At 40.0% G+C, this 19,926-nt stretch overlaps 2 protein-coding genes across 5 annotated transcripts; one reads left to right on the plus strand and one right to left on the minus strand.

Annotated features, from left to right (window-relative positions):
• Positions 1-37: 37 nt before the first annotated feature.
• LOC103397550 (E3 ubiquitin-protein ligase RBBP6-like) lies at positions 38-8,715 on the minus strand. 4 transcript variants are annotated; one of them, XM_008335852.3, is made up of 18 exons: positions 7,991-8,715; positions 7,556-7,846; positions 7,351-7,450; positions 7,142-7,181; positions 6,390-6,431; positions 6,231-6,313; positions 6,027-6,123; positions 5,102-5,244; positions 4,512-4,702; positions 4,047-4,147; positions 3,473-3,954; positions 3,331-3,385; positions 3,107-3,164; positions 2,960-3,014; positions 2,452-2,784; positions 2,286-2,378; positions 758-2,032; positions 38-556 (listed from the first exon to the last, which is right to left on the minus strand). In XM_008335852.3, exons 2-17 carry the CDS (start codon positions 7,719-7,721, stop codon positions 784-786), a joined length of 3,288 nt encoding a protein of 1,095 aa, XP_008334074.1. In that variant the 5' UTR covers positions 7,722-7,846; positions 7,991-8,715; the 3' UTR covers positions 38-556; positions 758-783. The 4 variants fall into 4 exon arrangements, 3 of the variants coding, with proteins under 3 accessions (XP_008334074.1, XP_008334075.1, XP_008334073.1); XM_008335853.3 differs by having other exon boundaries at positions 3,473-3,617; positions 3,705-3,954; positions 7,556-8,715; XM_008335851.3 differs by having other exon boundaries at positions 7,556-8,715.
• A 719-nt stretch (positions 8,716-9,434) lies between these two features.
• Positions 9,435-18,380, plus strand: gldc (glycine dehydrogenase (decarboxylating)). Its single transcript, XM_008335855.3, has 14 exons — positions 9,435-9,768; positions 9,896-9,974; positions 14,107-14,242; positions 14,405-14,569; positions 15,108-15,185; positions 15,268-15,415; positions 15,501-15,697; positions 15,773-15,869; positions 15,970-16,075; positions 16,147-16,286; positions 16,523-16,603; positions 17,291-17,388; positions 17,968-18,052; positions 18,152-18,380. Exons 1-14 carry the CDS (start codon positions 9,484-9,486, stop codon positions 18,287-18,289), a joined length of 1,833 nt encoding a protein of 610 aa, XP_008334077.1. The 5' UTR covers positions 9,435-9,483; the 3' UTR covers positions 18,290-18,380.
• The last annotated feature ends 1,546 nt before the right edge of the window (positions 18,381-19,926 follow it).

Below are 19,926 nucleotides of genomic sequence, written 5' to 3' on the forward strand. Positions count from 1 at the left end.
AAGTCTGGGTAAGGTTGTCTGGGTTTTTGATCAGTGTACACTTGTTTAATACATAGGTCTGTTTAATGATGATTGTCTGTGCATGTTAAAAAAAAAACTTTGGTTGTCTACATTTAAAACAGAATCTTTGGGTCTGTCCAGACAATAACCTTTGTGTCGGATCAAGAAAATGAATTGCGTTGAACTCAGATGTAATATCTCTGTTCGTTGAATAAACAGTCTTCTCTAACGCCTAATCGAGCTGTCTCATTCTGAACCTCCATCCATTTATGACTCCTATTCTGATTGGCCTCCTTTCCTGTAGTAGTCCAGAGCTCTTCAGGTCCTGTTCTACCTCTCATGACCGCTGTCTTGTGGAAAGGGCCTCTGCTGTATTTAGAACAGAACAGTTAGAAGAGACTGCTGTCCTCTCAAAACCTTTTGGTTCTCTGGCTGACACAGGGTCTCAGCGCTATTCAGATTTGTGTGCAATCGAATCCTCAAATGTCCAGGTTGTAGCCAGCCCTCACCTGATGGCTGCTGCAATTGATTTAATCCCTCCCGTCCCCCCATGATCCTGAAAGGAATCATACAGTAGAAAGGGAACAATTAAGGATGAATGCATAACTCAACCTCTTGAGAAATAGCTGATGTAATTTGACAAAAATGATCATTTGTTAATTAAATACACCCCATTAGAAGGGTTTTCAGAGATGAGCACAGCTACTTTTAGAAATGTTATTAAGCTGGTTATTAATATTTATTTTATAACACTTACCATTATGTCACACATATGTCTGTTTCTCAGACTGGGTCTCCCTGGCCCTTTTCATCAGTTCCCAACTGCGGAGCAAAACCGGACTCATCGGTGGACACTGAGAGACAGCGAATCTGGGGTTGAGGCTGAGCTGAAACGTCACCTTCAGTTCTCTTCCTTTTTATAGGACGTCCAGTCAAAGAGTGGTTTTCTTCTCCTACTCTTTTCTGATGCTCTGCTGGGTGAGTAAGCTGAAGAGGTGGAGGCTCATGTTGATGGGTCACTGGTAGGAGACCAGCAGTATTTCCCCTGATGTCCTGGCCACATTGAGGTCCTCCATGAACAAAATGATTTTGGGGAGACTGTGTTTTACCAAGAGTAGGCTTAATGGTAGATCGTTTAAATTTTTTTGAGCTTCTAGCTTCCTTTGGTTTAACGGTAATAGTTTTTAAAGGTCTACCAATGGAAGTGGAGGAGGAGGAGGATGAAAAGTCTTTCTTTTTAATAAAGTCTCCTACACTGCTCTTGTCCTTCTGTTCACTCTTCGTCTTCTCATGTCTGGCTTTTACCTTGCTGCATTTTTCCTTTCTGGTCTCGTCAGACTGAGTCTTTGACGTAGCCTTAGTTGAGGTTCTGGGTTGGACAGGTGCAGGAAGATTTTGCGGAGCCAAGGTTTTGGTGACTTCAGTGTCAGTTAAAGGTGTCGAAGTGATGGAAGGTGTTTTATTCAGTGAAGTGGTGTTATTCATTAATTTAGCTTTCGTTTTAATTTTTTTTTTCATGACTTTTTTACTTGACTTAGTCCCTGAGGAGGAAGAGGAGCTAAGATTCTGAAAGAGAAGACCTTTGTCTCGTTTAACACTTCTTTTTTTTCTCTTCTGGGTGAAGTGAGATTTTGAAACCAGGGAGGTTCTCTCCTTCTTGTCTCTGCTCTTTTTTCTATGATGTGGTGAAGGCTCTTGGCTCTCATAGTCTTTATAGTATTGTTGGTACCAGTCTTCGTACTCCACTTTCCATTGGTTATACCTGTCTCTCTCCCAGTTTCCCTCTCTTCTAAGATCTGGTCTCCTAGAACCGTACTGCTCTGCCTCCCACTGATGAGAAGTTTGTCTAACAGGCGAGCGTGACTTGGAGTGGTATCTTTTACCTCCCTCAGTTTTCTCCCAGCCTCCAACTGAGTAAGAGGCAAAAGATTGCGGCAAGTCAGCATGCCTGGATCCATATGACCTGGAACTGTAGCATCTTGTTGTTGAAAATCCATTAGAAGGACCATGATCCTGTGAGAAACTGTCCAACCTGGACCACAAAAAAAAGAAAAAAGAAAACTGAGCACAAAGTCTACCAGCATTTTTAAGGGTTTCTAGAACTTTGGTGTTCACAGGATTTTGGGCCAATTGTTTCATTGGAAGACTGGTGTTTCAGGTCATTATTTGTTGATTTTCTTTCATTTTGGTATTTAAGACGAAGTAACACATCTTTATGGCAGTTAGATAGTATATGAGTGACCAAAGATCCATGCTCGTGCTTTGTTACTAGTGGTCTGAGTTACCTGAAACAAGGGTCTCCTCTGGTTTGTGTGATCCTGTACTCCATAAGTTCTTTATGGTAGTCAATGACAAATTCATCTCCTTTGGATATTCCACTGGGGATGTAGAAACAAGAATGAGTAAATCAGTGGCTGCTGTAAAAAAAGAAATCAGGACAAAGAGACTCACCGGTCTTGTCTGTCTTGCTGTCTATAAAAAACATCCTCAAAGGGTGGAGGTCGAGAGAGGGAATGGGCTGGATGTGCTACAAGTGGACAACTGCTGGGGGCAACCCAGTTAGACATGAACCCTGGAGGACCGTGTGGATAAAATGGTGGAGGCTGGTAGCCCAGAGTGGGAGGAGGGATAGGACTTGGGCCCAAAGTATAGGGAGGAGGGTAGGTCTGCTGTGGGGGAGGGTACACAGAGGCAGAGTACACTGAAGGAGTGGGAGGAGGTGGTGCAGGAGTTAGAGCTGTGTGGTGGTAAGAGGAGGGGTGACGTTCTCTACCTTTGTAGGACCTGGGTCGAGGGGAGACAGTGTCAGTTTCAGTTGATCACTATAAACAACCTTACCAACTACAAAGCAGAGAAACCCTTGTGAGAAATACAAAGAGGAAGGCAGGAGTGACAATGAAGATCACCTCAAATCAAAATATATCATAGCAGCTAAGAAAAGGAATCTCAATAATCCAACCTCTTCCATGGTCTCCCTCTACCTCTGTGAGACTGCTGTGGTCTTGATTCGTGACCTAAAGTTAAGTAGAAATCTGTAAATGCAGGAGCTTTAATGTCTTTTTGTCAGATGCATTGGAGATTGAAACATCTAAACAGAACCTCTGACCTGGTGAAGGAAGCAGCTTTGGAGATGTTGGGTGACCAATCACAGTTAAAGGACAACCCTAGAGAGTAGTGAGACAACTAAGATTCAAGAGAATGCCATATCCAGTTTATAACACTGATAAAACAAATGTATATACACAGGACCACCTTTATCTCCCAACATGCAGGCAGTTTAGTAACTTTTATCCAGTTTTAAATAACTAATAGGTAGGTCATGTAACTCACCTGTGAGCCAGTGTCTGAGAAAAGACCTGGAACTTCTTTCAAATATTTAATATCACTAAAAAACAAACAGATGCAAGTCAAACATTCTTTGTTGAGTTTGTGGCTCTAAGTTTTTGCTCTCATCATCTTAGTCTGATCTTACCCAAGTGGAGGAGCTTCATCCTGTGTGGTCGAACAGACAGTATGGTGGTCAAACGATGGCACAGGTTGTGTGGATGCAGCACCCTCTTCACCTCCCACGGCGGTAGATGAAGGGTGAAAAGGAGCAAAAGATTCCGGATTTGCTGCTGTAGTATTAGCAGGTTTAAATGTTAAAGCTGCAGTAGGGTTAGATAGTGGATCAGCCGGGGTAGTCAAAAGAAATTCACCCGTACTAGATGTTGAAGCAGCCAAAGGAGTGGACGCCAAATCAGAATCAGTAGTTAATCCTTCTGTAGGATTAGTTCCGGAAACCACAGGAATATCAGTTGAAGCAAATTGGATCAGTGGTGGAGATGGAGCTGTGTCTTTGTCTGTAGTGTGAGGAACTGTTACATCAGCCACCAGAGGGTGCTGTGGTTTTGTAAGAAACTTCTTGATCGTGTGTTTAGTGTAACCTGTGCTGTTTTTGAAGTTGTCCACAGCCTACAAAAAACAAGCACAAGACATGTTCCTCAAACGACCCATTTAACAGCTCAGTGCAAAGATTATGAACCAAAGTCATATACATGTTCAACCTGTCGCAGAAATTTGTTGGTAACGAGATCATCAGGTGAAACAGATTGTTGACAGGATAAACAGATGTGTTCTTCTGAGTCCAACAAATTGTTCCGGATACCTGAAAAACGGATAAGTGAAAATGTAAGACATAAAAAAAAAAAAAAAAAGACATAAATAACAAATTAAATGAACGATAAAATATTTCAGTAACAAAAATATACGATATCAGCTTCTTCAGATGTGCCAACTCTTTTCGGTCTATCATAGTCAACCCTGGAGCCTATGACTCCCTGGTCCAGAAACACCATTGGATTCAGTTCATTGGTAAAAACGTTATAAGAACCTGTTGTCTTGTTTGTTATCAACCTCCAATAGCAGGTTCACAAGTTTAGGGATAGTACATGTAAATTACATTCATAACAATGTAAAAATAAAAACAACAACAATCTGATAGTACAGTTCCATTAGGAGTACAAACTCACATTCATCACAATAACTGTTCCCACAGCAAGGAATGAGGACCCCATCTGTGATCAGGTCATTACAGATGGGACACAGTAGTTCATTTGGGATCTGATCTGGATCATCCTTAGTAGCGACTTCTGCTGCTGCTGATGACAACGGATCAGGAGCAAAGGGAGGGCGCTCTTTTTTTCCCTTTGCATAAGCTTCCCTGTTTTAAAGTTCAAAATGGACAAACGGTTAACGTGGGTACAAAGTAGAAAAATCATGTTAGAAATCCAAATGTAATGAAGCTACCTACCAAGTCTACTTTTCAGAGCTCAATAGAGCTCTATACAATAATATGAAAATGAACGATTATTAATTAATTATTAACTTGACTCAACAGAAAATCTTCATGTTGGTCTTTCTTCATTTCCTGCAAGTTTATCTTTATAATGCAAATTCAGGGCACAAATTATTTTCCATAACTTTGCCTTAATGGGTTTTCTCTTGTGGTTAATTGTCTTATATAAACAAGGTTGCAGACATCGTCTATCGTGATCAGTATATTCTTTCTCCTACATGAGTAGGAAAGTTGGTGTACTGTACAAGAGTGTAGGAATCATACGCATCAATGGCAGGTATCATATATTCTCCAGTACTGGTCAGCATAGCTCCTTTGGTTCCTGGTTCAACTTTCACCATGAAGCTACGAGGAATTCCTTTACTTGTTTTTATGGCCTTATGACACTCTACACTCTTGTCAGGGTACTGTCAAGAAAAACAAAATGATCACCAACATTAAAACTCTATGTTTATATCCTGGAAATCATAAATATGAAGCACATATGACAAAAAATATGACTAAAAACAGGATGAGACACAATGTTGAACTAACAAGCAATGTTATTATTATTATCATTATCTGCTAGATAGTTCAAGATGCAAGAGGCTCATCCTCTGGCTCCTGTTTGGGTCTTCTTTCTTTATTAATTTTTTTTCTGACAATAATTATTAGTTAGTACAGTAATTGGCAGAGAAACCTGTCATCTTTCATAACCAATAAAATGCTAAGCTCAGAGATCAAATTGAACATTTGACTAGTGTCACTAATATGATAATTAGGTTTAACTACCCAATGGCCAAAGCTCTAAGTCATAGTATCCAAATCTAAATTGTTCTCTAATACGGTGATTCCAAACCACTGTGCCATGAGAGATCATCTGGTGTGCAGTGGAAAAATTATCTAATCCGACTTAGTTGAGTTTGAAAACTATTGTTCACTGTAAATAGGTTGTGGAAGGCAGAACAATTAAATTGTTCCACTAGGTGGCAGTAGATGGCTATAAAATCATATAAGTAAGTAAGATTCAGAGGCACTGATGACGTGTGTTCAACTAAATGAGCCAAGGTTTGGTACTTAGTAAGCAAATTGTGTGACTAAAATGAAACCAGAACACTATTATATATACATTGTACATACATTATATATATATATTTTTAGATTATACAATCGTATAGTTCAGTGTAACTGTAAATACATGCAGAAATACCATTAGCAGTGGGCACTGTCGAATGTAGTGACCTGGCTTCAGACAGCGGAAACAGGTGTAGTTAGCAGGTGGAGCTCCAACTGCCTTCTTAGAGTAACTACGAAGATAAGTTATTTTTCAATTTTACTGGAGATATAAACTGACTTCCATAGAACAGACTCAACTGCAGTAGAGATGTGGTATTTTTTTTTTTATCATACTGACTGTTTGGGGTCGTACTGAAGTGTGGATTGATACATTCGGGCTTTGATCTTTTCTTCCTCTGTTGCATCCTCCATGTTAGTTGCCTGACAAACAGTAACAAAGGATACAAGAATACTATACAAAAAATAAGTAGACAATATATGTTGAATGAAACATTACCTTTATGAGGTTGACTAGTGACACAGAGGCAGAAGAATAAGTCTGAAAGAACACCAGCGGAACAGTGAATAAAAAGACATTAAGCATTCATAATCCAACATGATAATGGTTCCACACTATGGCTTTAGATAGGTCAGCTATTGTGGACACTGTGACTGTGTGTGTGTGTGTGTGTGTGTGTGTGTGTGAGTGTGTGTGTGTGTCTGCCTCCCTCCTGGAAAATAATGTTGTCAGTGCAGTACGTTATTGCCATAAGGCAACCTTTAGTTGGTGTTTGCGGTACATTTTCACATCTCATGCTAAATTAAAAACAGAATCCAAATATTTTAAAAACTTTTAAAAAAATCTGAATTTTAAGACAAGAAAAATAAGGTGTGTGTGTGTGCGTGTGTGTGTGAAAGGGGAGTCATCTGAAAAAAATTGTGTTTTTTCAGAGATTAAAGCTGAGTTTCCTGTTCTGTTGAATTTAAAGAATTTATCAAGAGAGCAGGGATTTCTGAGGGAAATAGATGTGGCTTTTTAATTTCCTTTTTGCAAACGTGTTTGAGTCCAATGTTGTTTGGATTAGCCTAATTAGCCTACTAGTAGTAAGGTTTGATGATTATCACATTCATCACATTCACAAAAAACTACGTTCAAAATAAATGAGTGCAGTGACTTTGTGTCAAATGTCGGGAGGAAGTGTTTTTATGTGCCCTTTATAGATTCTGGACTAAGACTGAACCAATTATAGAAGACAGGATTTGACATACTGTTTTAGAAGATCCCACTACAGTCATGTATGAACGACCTCTGTGGTGAAAAATAAAGAAAAAGCACAATTTACCAACATAACAGGTAACAATTTATGAATGTTTCACCTTTTCAATAAAAATGTATCTTAAAAAACAATTGTAAACTCAAACATTGTGATTATATATATTTGCTTTCCAACACAGGTCAACTGAAATTGAATACATACAGATTTGAAGATGTTCTGTTGCGTTTCTGTTCCACAGTAGGAGTTCGACGGACAATCACAGACGAGTGTTTGGGGATGTGTGTATCGTTGCTGGTGTATTCTGTACAGGGATATGTAAATAGTAAGACGGTTCAGTGCCAACTTGGAAACCACAAAGATAAAGAGTCTGTAAGTGGATATATGTGAGTGTCATCTGTGGATGTACCTTCTCCAGTCTGAGCATTAGTGATCTGCAGGTCACAGTTTGTGGCCTTTAGGCGCTCCTGTGCCATGATCTGCTTTTTAAGCTCGCAGAGTGTGATGTGCAGCCCACTGAACCTGACTGTGTTGTATTCCAGTTGGGAGGAAAACTTGTAGTGGACACAAGACATTTTTCAACAGGTCTTACAGGACTTTTAGTCAGTTCACCAGCAGTACACTTTAGGTCCCACCTCACGGAAGCTGTTAACTGTTAATCTCTTTGTGTGCACTGATGTCAAGGAAGGTTAACTGAAGACTGAGAAAACCACAATGCCAGATTAGTATTTAATGCTAATGAATGCTTTTTCATCATGTTCATGTTCCATCATGTTGCATCACGGCCTTCCACTTCCACTGAAGGCATTACAGCAGTAAACAACAACAAAGTAGTTATACTGACTTCTGCTTGAATTAATTTATTGACAGTCGGTGTTCTCATGTGTTGATTTTGTTCGGTTATTAATCATGTGCAGTGGTACCTGCGACGTCCGGAAGTTGTTTACTTAGCTGTTACTGAATTTCTATCATTAACTTGGAATAAAATGAGATTTAACTTCCACTCAAATCTTGTAAACAGTCTGGTTTATAGACCTTGTGTGCTCCTTCCTATCTTTACAAGCACTTCACATGCTTCCAAGTCTTCAAAGTCTTCAAAGCTGAGTCTTTGTACTTAAGTGACATCACCTATTATGGCAAGTGTCTGTAAAAAGTGTGACTCATATTTGGTTTGGTGCAGCACAAATAGAATTCTTAAAAATGAAGGAAATTTGTTTTGTCTCTTTTTTCTTTATCCTTGTACACTCTATGTTGAAAAACATTTTTCTAAAAGGATAAAAGTGAAAGTGAATTATTTGTCATTGTGACACAGCACACAACCAAATGTGACCTCTGCTTCTAACCCATCACCAAAGTGAACAGGGGGCAGCTTATAAGCGCCCGGGGATGCAGATGTTGCTGTACCGTGAAGCCAATTATTGACAGTACAATACTACTACCAGTACAGCGTTACCCCTCTGCCCCCCTCCTTTAGGAGAAACTGTCAAATATGGACCTCGGCATTTTGCAGTTCAGAAAACAGAGTTGAATTTCTGTAAGTAAAGGAAAAAGGTCCTGCGGGTGCATGAAGGACTGTTCACTAATGGGGAAAATAACGGTTTTATTTGTTACAAAATAAAACTGTTATTTTATAAGCGCAGAGTGTATAATAACTGTTACATAACTGTTATTATATAAATAACAGTTATATAAATAACAGTTATATAACTGTATATAACAGTTATTTTGTAAACTGTTATATACACTACTGTCACTAGAGAAACAGATGGATTAGGACAATGTCTGCAGTGATGTTTTTGTTCCGATGACATTTTGGCCAAAATTTGGGTAAAAAGAAACATAATAAAATAGAATTAATTAAATATGTGAAACACAACAATGACAATGAATTCAAAGAAAGAGCCACTACTTAAACACATTAAATCGTTAAATTCAAATCTACTTCCTGTTAATGTTGTCAAATGATCTTTTGTTCAAGTAATTAATATTTTATTTTATAGCTTCATCCCTCTGGGGTCAGATGGAACCTAAACTAACCTACTAAACTAGGCATGGTTTTGACCCACCACACAAACAAAAAAAACCACGTCAACTTCATTTTCAACAACAATTTAATGACAATACAAATGAGTCTGGGTTGCTCCTTATTTTAGTTTATTCGAACTTTAATCGTAATAAGTTGGAGTTCACCTTTCTAGCGGCACGTGAGATTAAGTTGAGCAGCTGGGGCTCGTCCTCCACGTCACGCCTTCTTTGCGTTCTGATTGGTTAACTCTGGACTATAAAGTCCAATCTGAACGCTTTGGGTCCATTTGTGCTGAGAAGAAGCGCTGAAAAATGCAGAGCTGCGCTAAGTCCTGGCGCTTCTTCTGGGCCAAGAGTCCAAGCAGGAGCCGTGTGCTCTTGACCCGTACACCCGGATCAGGGGCTGTTGCCGCCTGCGGGCTTAAAGCCAGTTCATCGAACTCAGGTACTGGCACCGCTGTTCGCCAGCTAAGCTCCTGCTCATCTACCCACCGGAGGATTGAGAGCATTTTCCCTAGACATGATGATTTCTCAGAGAGACACATTGGTCCAGGTGAGAGGGAGAAGAAAGAGATGCTGGACCTTCTGGGCTTTAAGGTGAGGACTAGAGGAAAGTTATCCCAACTCAACTAAACGACTAAACTTCGACTGATTTCGACTCGACTTATCTAAAAACATTTGCACAACTATATCTCTTCAGTCAATGTTTGTTTTTAATCCTCAGTCCATCGATCAGTTGATCGACAAAACGGTTCCGTCCTCCATCCGCCTGCAGGGCAACATGAAGATGGATGATCCAGTCTGTAAGTGATCGACTTTGACACAAAGCAATAAAACAAGCTCCAGCCTCATACAGTAACCGCAGCGGTTCTGTGAAACATGCATTTCTTTTACTTTCAGTAAGCAACACACACACTTCCCTTGTGTCAGTGTGCCTGTACTTGCGCATGCCCGTGCCTCTGCTCTCTTCCTTTGATCATATTAGGAGTTGTTGTTGTGTAAAGTTTCTGAGTCCAGTTCAATCTGGTTTTAGTTCACATGACATTACACACGAGCACACACAGACCTAAATTAGGTGCAGCAGTGGGCTGCATGAAGGTCTGGGATGTTAGTGATTTTTCTTTTCTTCTTGATCACTTAAAAAATAAAGTGTTTTTTTAAATGGCATATTTATTTTTCAAAGATAAAAATGAAAATGCTCCCAATAAGTGTTAAATTAAGGCTGAAAAGAAAAATCAGTAAAGTGAAACAAATCAGTGCCAGTGTGTCAATTTGTAAGCAAAGCGAAGCAAATGAGATGACAGATGACTAAAAATCTGTCAAACAACCACATTTAGGCTATTTTAAATGCGTTTATTGTCTTTACAGCCAGCATCCATCCTTGTTTGAGTTTCCTCCTCATCATCCTCCAGACACAGGATGCAGACAAAGCTTTCAAACCCAGACTCGTACTATAAACCCATCTATTTTTCTAACTGGTACAGATTAAGGTTCCTGACATTATCTTATTGAGAAATTCCACAAAGGTTCCTGAAAAAAGTCTGTATTCTCGTGGTGACTTTATTAATCTGCATATACCCAATGCTGTGTCTACTGAAACTTCTCCCATCATAACAGACTAAAACCTTTGGTTGATAACAGTCTGGATGTTTTTTTTAACTTTTAAACAGTTAAAAAAAAAAAAACAAAGAACATGTTTCCATTACCTTTGGCTTCATGTCTTAGAACTGACTGTTTGACACTATTGACATTTCATTCTAACAAGGGTCACGCCCAGAGACCCCCCCAGGGGGCATTTTTGATTAAGGAGTGGTGACTGTGTTCTGAGACAAGGATCTGTTCCAGTAGTCTAAAGTCCTTGTGCATGTACCTATTACATCATTTGTTCCATGATGCCTGCTACACTAATCATTTTACATTGATGACGTTATTGATACCAACCTGGGAAATTATAGCAGTGGGAATTACAGTTGGAGGCTCATGGGGAGAGCTGCAGTCAAAGCATTCATTTTCAGACTACTGCCCAAAGTCAGAGATATAATACAATATTTAACAAACAAAAGAGAAAATATGCAAGAGCAAGAGCACTAACCGCTGTTCCATCATGTAACTCCTCCTTCATGCAGTAACATGATGCACTCGCTATCTGTGATATTTTAGATTAGATTGTAATTTATTGATTCCACACTGCAGGAAACAGTTGAACAAAAAAGGTCAAAAAGGTCAATAAGTTCATGCACATTCAGACTCCCTTCTTGAAGATCTTAGATAGCGATGCGTCATGTTACTGTGAAAAAAACGTATGGATTTTAGAATATAGAAGAGTCATATATATTTTAACACTTCAGCTACAAGAAGAACACACATACGCACAGAGAATGTGACTGTTAATCAGTTGTTGCCCAAGGTCAAACATTTTGGAAAAAGAAGAGCTTTTATTTTGATGATTCAGCACTGGACACATTCAACAGTAGACACACGTTGAAATACCTGCAAGTGCACACAGACAAACAGACAGAGTTGACCATGAACCTTTGGACAGTGCACTCTCATAACTATATTTCCTGTGCATTTGCACTGTGTTAAAGACACTAAACATCCACGTGACGCAGTCTTCCAGATGTGTCACGGTAAAACGCACTGTCCAGTAAATGTTGAATTTGCTGTAATAATGTGATGTTTTTGTGGACTCTGTAGATGAATACACTGATATTATATCAATTGACAGAGGGTCTAAAGTTCATCTTGTGCCATTATAGAATGTAAATATATTTTATTCCATGACCTAAAAAGAGTCATTGTTACTGTAGATGTCACCTCACATGTTTCAGTCTCCATGCTGTGCATTGCCTCAAATTAGTCTGTCAGTGCTATAAATGCCCGCTTTACGGCTTCTCAGGAAGTTGTTAAAATTGTTTGCAGTCATCCTGCATTTCAAGGGAATGTGCTGTGTTTAAAGCCTTTGGTATCAGTACACACACTCTGTACTGGTCTGTGTCTTCTTATGTGCTGTTTGTAGGACTCTGTGAATGTGCAAGTCACTATCATATTGGTGATGTTATTACATTTCCACTCTGTCGTGTTTGAATGCTCTGTAAAAATCTGTCAGAGCCCAGTCGTGCACTCCCGTGAATGTGCTGCGTTCAAGGTCTCGGAAAACCCCATCTCTGTTCCCCAGTGAACTTTGTAAGAGCTCAGTTGAGTGTATTGTCTGGATTCTTTGAGTTGCTAGGAGACGAGGAGGGCGTCAGGAATCGGAGGCTCAGCAGAAAAAAACAGAGGCTGAAAAACTGTGAAAAAAAGCTCTGACACTGAACACAGTTTCAGAGTTTAGTCATGCACATTGTTTTCATGGCATTTTCACCAACTTTTACAGTAATTTCATTATGTTTGTATTAAGTTTCTACAAATTCCTTTAGCTTAAAGGTCATTGCTCTTACCAAACTGCAGCAAAATACTAGATCAAGGATAAATCTAAACTATTTTCTAGCGCTGGGGGATAGGGCAAAAAAAACAAAACAATCCCAATATATTCTTTTCATATTGTCCGATCTCGATTAGTGTCACGTTTTTTTAATATTGTTTTTAACCTGCCAGTTTTAAAGCATATGCAGAAACTATAGAACTATAGATATCAACATTTTATTAACATATGAAGTGGATAACAAAGCAAATAAAAAAAATAATATATGAACTCAACAGGTCAACAAACACTACAAAAATATAAAATAGCACATTGAACTGGTTTACAGTCCTGAGTGTTTTTGCAGGCATGTTACCCTGTGGAATAATGAAGATGCCTTGAAATGTAAAACATTATCATTTTGAAGTTATGATGCTACATAGGGTGTTAACATTGAACATTTGCGTCATCTTTAATAACTGTACAGATGAGCTAGTTTGAAGTTGAGATATAACACAATACAATATATTGTTATAAATATTAGCAGCACTGAAGACTCTAATCAATTGCCTTTTGCACAAAAGTCACTCCTGATGGTCAATACAATCAACCCAACAAATTAAACTATAAAACAATTAATGTTAAAATGTAATATATGCTTGAACATTTTCAATATCAAACCTAGTTAAATTATTAAATATAAGTATTAATTAATTAATTAATTAATAATAAATAAATAAATTAATATAAATTTAAATATAATTAAAGAAAAGGATATTTGCAAAACAAAAGTCAGGACAGACATGAACTCAGACTGACAGATTTTATTCAAGTCCAATCCTGTTGGTTTTTTACATTAGCATAAAAACGTTAACAAAGTATAAAAACGTTAACAGAGTATAAAAATTAGATATAAATGCAGCTACCAAACACTCGCTGTATTTACACATAACTTTGTCCTGCACTTTTACCAATTACCAATTCACAAAAAGGTTAGTCTCTTGCTGTTTCTTGTTTTGTCACCATCTACTGTCACAACACTGTTAAAAGATACTGAGTCAAGAGAAATCTAGCTGTGTGTATAGGCCATCGTTAGAAATTGTAAGGATTGAGCAATGTTGCACAAGAAAACAGATCTCTAGTGGAATTGATACAGACACAAGGAGTCAGGACAGCCACAGTAAATCATTTCAACATCACTCCCTGAAACTCCTTGGACCGGAGATCAACTGAGAAGAAGTCCTTCAGGACAATATTCTTTTTTTCTCTTCTACCAGAAAGGTTCATCTGAACTACCAAATAAATTATTCTCCCTATTTTATAATTAGAAATGAATATATACTAGCACAATAATGACTTATAAATATTAAACATTCCACTTAGAATTGTCCTCACTTTCAACAAAATGTATTGACTAATGTCTGTGTTTTTGTTCCCTGTAAATTACATTATCACATACCTGAGATACATTATGTCTTTTATCACAAAATCTCCATTCTTAAAGTTTCTCTATGACTTTGAATATATTTTAGGTGAAAATGAAGTCCTGGAAACTTTGCAAAAAATTGCATCAAAAAACAAGTTGTGGAAGTCGTACATAGGCATGGGCTACTACAACTGCTCGGTACCGCCCCCTATACAGCGCAATCTCCTGGAGAACTCAGGCTGGTGAGTGAGGCTAGACTTTGACATTGGTTAACGTAAAGCCCTATGACTTGGAAACACAGGAAGGGGCTGAGTAGTGGGATGGACCATTTCTTGCTGATCATGTATTTCTTCAAACGCATCACAGTGGACAAATAAAATCACATCCCTCTGTCTTCTTATCAGGGTCACACAGTACACACCATACCAACCGGAGGTTTCTCAAGGTCGTCTGGAGTCGCTGCTTAACTACCAAACAATGATATGTGATATGACAGGGTTGCCGGTCGCCAACGCCTCCCTGCTGGATGAGGGGACGGCGGCTGCTGAGGCCATGCAGCTCTGCCATAGGCGAGTATCAATTTATAATTCCCATTTAAAATCGGACTCAATCCCCTCCCCTTTCAACTGAAAGCACAACATAACTGCAATTTCTGTGTCAGCTGACTACTTTAGAACATGAGTTTTAAGGTTTAGAATAAACTGAAAAAGTGTTCCTGACATAAAACTGTTTCAATAAGTTATTCATGCATTCATTTATTTATTTAGTTTTTTACTTTAAGGATATGTGTATGGGAAATAGAACGACTGTAGGTGAGGACAACAACCTGCAAATAACCCTGGTGGCATGAACTGACCACAGGAGGCAGCAGTGGCCCAGCAGCTCCAGAATCTCTTTGAGAAAATCACTAATTTTCTTTGTGGACTTTTGTGAAGGGGAGGATAAACTTTATTTTCCACTGTAAATATCTCCACGTAATTTTGAGCAATAAAGATTCTCTGAATTAATTGTCAAGAATTGTAAAGACTTCTAAACCGTTATAAGTTGAGTCTCACGTTAAGTGTATTTACTTGTCTGATTACTGAGACCCTTCTTATGTTCCCTCAGACAGAACAAAAGACAGACTTTCTACATCGACCCACGCTGTCACCCTCAGACAATTGCTGTGGTGCAGACCAGAGCCAAGTATGTAGCAAACCCACATTAAAACAGACACACACATCCACACACACACACAAAACACAAAACACTGACTGCTATGTTGCAGTTACATCGGTGTCCAGACAGAGCTGAAACTTCCTCATCAGATGGATTTCTCGGGTAAGAACGTTAGCGGCGTTCTCTTTCAATATCCTGACACTGATGGCAAAGTGGAGGACTTCACTGAGCTCGTCGACCGTGCACATAAAGGAGGGGTAGGAGGCAGCACCATGTACAAAACACGAAAGACTATGGGATACAGAAAGTTCTGTGTCCAAATGTGTGCTGGTGTTTCTCCAGGCTCTGGCCTGCTGTGCCACTGACCTCCTGGCCCTCTGTACCCTGCGTCCTCCTGGAGAATTTGGCGTAGACGTTGCTCTTGGCAGTTCTCAGAGGTTTGGGGTACCTCTTTGCTACGGCGGCCCCCACGCTGCCTTTTTTGCAGTCAAGGAAAACCTTGTCAGAATGATGCCGGGTAGAATGGTTGGTGTCACCAGGTAAGTGAGCGATACAGGCGTTAAAACAAATGCCTCCACAAAGAAACATTTCAACAGAGCCCTGTGTGGTTTCAGGGATGCTGCAGGTAAAGAAGTGTATCGCCTGGCGCTGCAGACCAGAGAGCAGCACATTCGCAGAGACAAAGCAACCAGCAATATCTGTACAGCTCAGGTCTTACCACTTTCTCTTACTATTTGTCTTTACATGTAACTACAAAAAAAATGGAAAATCACTTGACGCATTTCTAATTTGATGGATGTTAATGTTCCAGGCTTTGCTTGCCAACATGGCTGCCATGTACGCTCTTTACCACGGACCTCAGGGGCTCAAACACATAGCCGATAGGACACATGCAGCAGCGCTCATCCTGGCTGAAGGTGATTTTTTTTTTTGCCAGTTTTTCTTTCCTGTTATAACTGAATTCTGTGAACTCACTGTCACCTCACAGGTGTGAAGAGGGCAGGTCATCGCCTCCACAGTGAGATTTTCTTCGACACATTGAAGATTAAATGCAGCGTGGCAGCCAAAGACATCTTAGAGCGAGCAGCTCAGAAACACATCAACCTGAGAGTCTACACCGAGGGAGAGGTGAGATGCTTGTCTGTTTGCCCCTCATTTTGTCTTTCATCTGCCAATGAAGACTTGCAGAAGGAAACTTAAGTTTGTTTCTGGTGTTAACCTGAATAACAGAGAACCTTCACAGACTGTTAATCATTTTGTCTCACTTTCTGAACCTAAGATTCTACTCTGAGAGTAAGACAAGACACTTATCTGTTCTTTAGTGAATATGTCTTTGTCATTTGTCAATTTGTGTCTCTTAACAGATTGGTGTGTCTCTGGATGAGACGGTGACCGAGAGGGACTTGGACGACCTGCTCTGGGTCTTTGGGTGTGAATCCTCAGCTGTAAGTTGATCACTGATTATCATTTAATCTCCTAAAGATCATCATTTAGATCTTTGTCTGCAGAAAAATTCATGATGCTCATTATACTATGAGCAACATGTTCTTAAAATGATCGGAGTATTTATTTTTATTATTTATTGAATTTTTTACTAAAAGAAGTTCACTTAACCAATACCTAGGGTGACTAGCCGATAACAGAGACTGATTTACTTTACTGGAGAGAACATAGTGATGTGTGCTAGAAACACAGCTGAGTCCCATAACAACATGTTCAATGTGCTTTTCAAAAATGCATTTATCAAATAACTCCTAGATTTTGAAATTTATTTAGACATGTGTGGGATAATGTCTCCCACGTGCAACTAAACTTGACACTGAGTCGACTCAATCTACTTGGATTTGGAATCGCTTGAAGCTCTGTTCTTTATGAGTCAAAATACACTCCAGATCAAAGTCACAACATTGTAGCATTGTACTGAACCTGATGGAATTTTATCACCCTCACGATTTTACACAATTAAAAAAACGGCACACCTGGAGACATGTCCACTTGTTTCAAAAAGTTCTTGCAGACTGCAACATTGTTTTCCAGACAAAATAAAATTTTCATTCCTTCATGACCTGCATCTCCTGGAACCTGAATAAAGGTTATTGACTCTAATATTTAAGGTGATGTCACATTTATAGGAGCTGATGGCTGAGAAGATGGGTGAGCGGGTGAAAGGAATCATGGGAAGTCATTTTAAGAGGACCAGCAAGTATTTGAATCACCAGATTTTTAACAGGTTGGTACGAGTCAGTTGTCATTGTTGCCATTCTTCTGTAACATTGGGATAATTTCAGTCAAAGCGCCACCTTTTGGTGTAATCCTGAAATTCTTAATTTTAGATCTTTAATAGTTATAAACCTAAAAATGCCCGGATAACTAAGGGTTTGCAAATTTTTTTGGAAAATGCAGTAACTGCAGTTTCCAATCCTAGATTATATGACTTTATCCTGCTCGTTTCATAACTTACATTGATCTAATTTTAATCTTTATTGCCACTGTCCACTGTCTATATTTAGAGCTTCGGTTTCTATATCTGTAACAGCCTAAAAAAAACACTGATAAGGTTGCCTGTTATGTGAACGTGTGATAAATAAATCAAATTTATGGCTTTATGACAGGTCACTCTGAACACAGCCCTGCTTCTTTTGTTACATCCATAATCAGACTCGTCTCTGTGTTCATGTTAGAAACACATATTATGCAAAATAAAACGTTTTAAACTCAAAGAAGTCGGTAACATGTTTAGGGACATTTTGGTATTGACAAATGAAAATAAATGAAAATTGACAATAATCTTTTGTCCTTTTGGTCGCAGTTATCATTCAGAAACAAACATTGTTCGATACATGAAGCGTCTAGAGAACAAAGACATCTCTCTGGTTCACAGCATGATTCCTCTGGTTAGTGTTTGTTTTTTTTTAATTAATTTATTTTAATTTTAATTAAAGTGTCTTTAAAGTGTCTTTAATTAAAGTGGCTTTGTTGTTTCCATTTCTCAGGGCTCCTGTACAATGAAACTCAACAGCTCGTCTGAACTAATGGTGAGTCATATGAAAATACAGGCTGGTGGTCTGCTTGCTGGGCATTGCTGCCTGACACCCCTCCACCAGTGCCTTTGTGCTGTCGTGCTCATCTAAACACCTCCCTGGGCCCCGCTAGTGCCTGAGTGTCACTAGTGGTGCCAACTTACCTCAAGGGTGATTTCCTTGGTATGATCACGGGGTGGGGATTAGGGCTGTGGCAGGGGAATTATTGGGGTCATCCTTATACTTACCTTCAGGGTATGGGAAGGGGCTGAGGCAAGGGATGGGGTGGAATGGGGTGGCTTACTGGACTATGGCTTTTCCTGATTAGTTGTTTGTTTTTTTTATAAATTGACCATCTTATTGAAAGACACATCTTCAGTAGTGGACCTTGGGGTCATCGAGTGTTTCGGCCATTATCACTAAACACTCTCCCATTAGGAAGGCCCCGCTGGGGTTGATCATGTAACTAGAGTCCTAACTTGATTGTAGCTAGATTCCTAACTTAGATTGGTGGCCTTTTTTGCGCTAGAGTTACAGTTTATTATTTAATTATGCCTATTGTGTTTATTATTGTAGGTAAATTTACATTGAATTGAATGGGTCATTCTTTGTTTGGCCCCCTACTTACCTCTTTCCTCTTGAGCCACAGCCAAAAGCTGCCCTTCTCTGCCTCTTCTGCCAGTTCCCTAATGGCTTTACTGCGCCCTGCTTCTGTGCATCTCATGTCAGGGATGGTAAGCTCCACCATCAGAATAGTCCTGTGTGGTTATGATCAGATCTGGCCAGAGGAAAGTTTCTGTGATCTCCCTGGGGAATTGGAGCTGCCTCCCCAGGTCTACCCTCATCGACCACTCGCTGCCTGGTGAGAGTACTGTTGGTGGTACTCTCTGGCAAGGAAGGTTGGCGTTCTCTCAAACCCTTGCAAACTGTATCTCAAAGGTTTTGCTGAGGTGGAAGGTCTGTTGTTGGCCTCTTGTCTGCATGACTATGCCACCTCTGCCAGCTTCCTTAACACCAGGTCATGACGCCACCTGTAGCAGCCTTGGGACAATGCGGTCTTACAGCCTGATAAGATATGCTGGACGCTTGCATTGCCAGTGGTGCACAGAGCACAGGACTCTTCCGCACCAAACCACAGGTGGAGATTTCTGGGACAAGGCAGGGTATCGTAGGACGACCTGATCAGGAAGCTGAGCCTGGCCTGGGGGATCTTCCACATATCAGTCCATGCCAGGAGCCTGTCTGTAACACCTTCCTGCTCTTCTTTTGATGCCTTTGACCAGAAGAGGGTGGTCTTGCTCCATCCAAGGTCTGCTCGGCCCTCCTGGACACTGCCGACTACCTCACAGTGTTTCAGTCTGCTGATCACCCTGTCCACCTCTTCCTGGGCTTTCCACTTTCTCCCTGTTCGTACTTGGGGGGGCAGCTGCTCTCACCAGTTGATCCGTGGAATCCCTCAGCTCCAGCTCCAGCATCATCCGGGCCTTCTCCCGTTTGTAGCACAGACCTATGGATCGCAGTACCAGCTGCAGTGCATCTCTGCCAAAGAGGCCTACATCTGATAGGCATCTTGGCAGTCCCAGCCACTTCCTGATGAACTGGAGTTTGCCAGCCTATCCATCTTGTCCACCACGGACGAGGAGACTTCACTCATCTTCAGAGGCCACATCACCCTTGGGTACAGTATGAACTGGTAACTCCATACCATGTACTTGCCGGGGAGCTCGCTCTAGTTGATCCTGGCCAGG

Source organism: Cynoglossus semilaevis, chromosome Z (genome assembly GCF_000523025.1).
Source record: "Cynoglossus semilaevis isolate Cse_v1.0 chromosome Z, Cse_v1.0, whole genome shotgun sequence".
Taxonomy (NCBI): Eukaryota; Metazoa; Chordata; class Actinopteri; order Pleuronectiformes; family Cynoglossidae; genus Cynoglossus; species Cynoglossus semilaevis.

What these genes read in the sequence shown, in the direction of transcription:
- LOC103397550 (XM_008335852.3), bottom strand. Translation starts at nt 7,721, where the DNA reads ATGTCTTGTGTCCACTACAAGTTTTCCTCCCAACTGGAATACAACACA. An exon ending in TAATGCTCAGACTGGAGAAG is followed by an intron (nt 7,451 to 7,555) that starts GTACATCCACAG and finishes ATCCCTGTACAG; the next exon opens with AATACACCAGCAACGATACA. An exon ending in GACAGTGCCCACTGCTAATG is followed by an intron (nt 5,245 to 6,026) that starts GTATTTCTGCAT and finishes TTTTCTTGACAG; the next exon opens with TACCCTGACAAGAGTGTAGA.
- gldc (XM_008335855.3), top strand. Translation starts at nt 9,484, where the DNA reads ATGCAGAGCTGCGCTAAGTCCTGGCGCTTCTTCTGGGCCAAGAGTCCA. An exon ending in TGGACCTTCTGGGCTTTAAG is followed by an intron (nt 9,769 to 9,895) that starts GTGAGGACTAGA and finishes TTTAATCCTCAG; the next exon opens with TCCATCGATCAGTTGATCGA. An exon ending in AATCACCAGATTTTTAACAG is followed by an intron (nt 17,389 to 17,967) that starts GTTGGTACGAGT and finishes TTTTGGTCGCAG; the next exon opens with TTATCATTCAGAAACAAACA.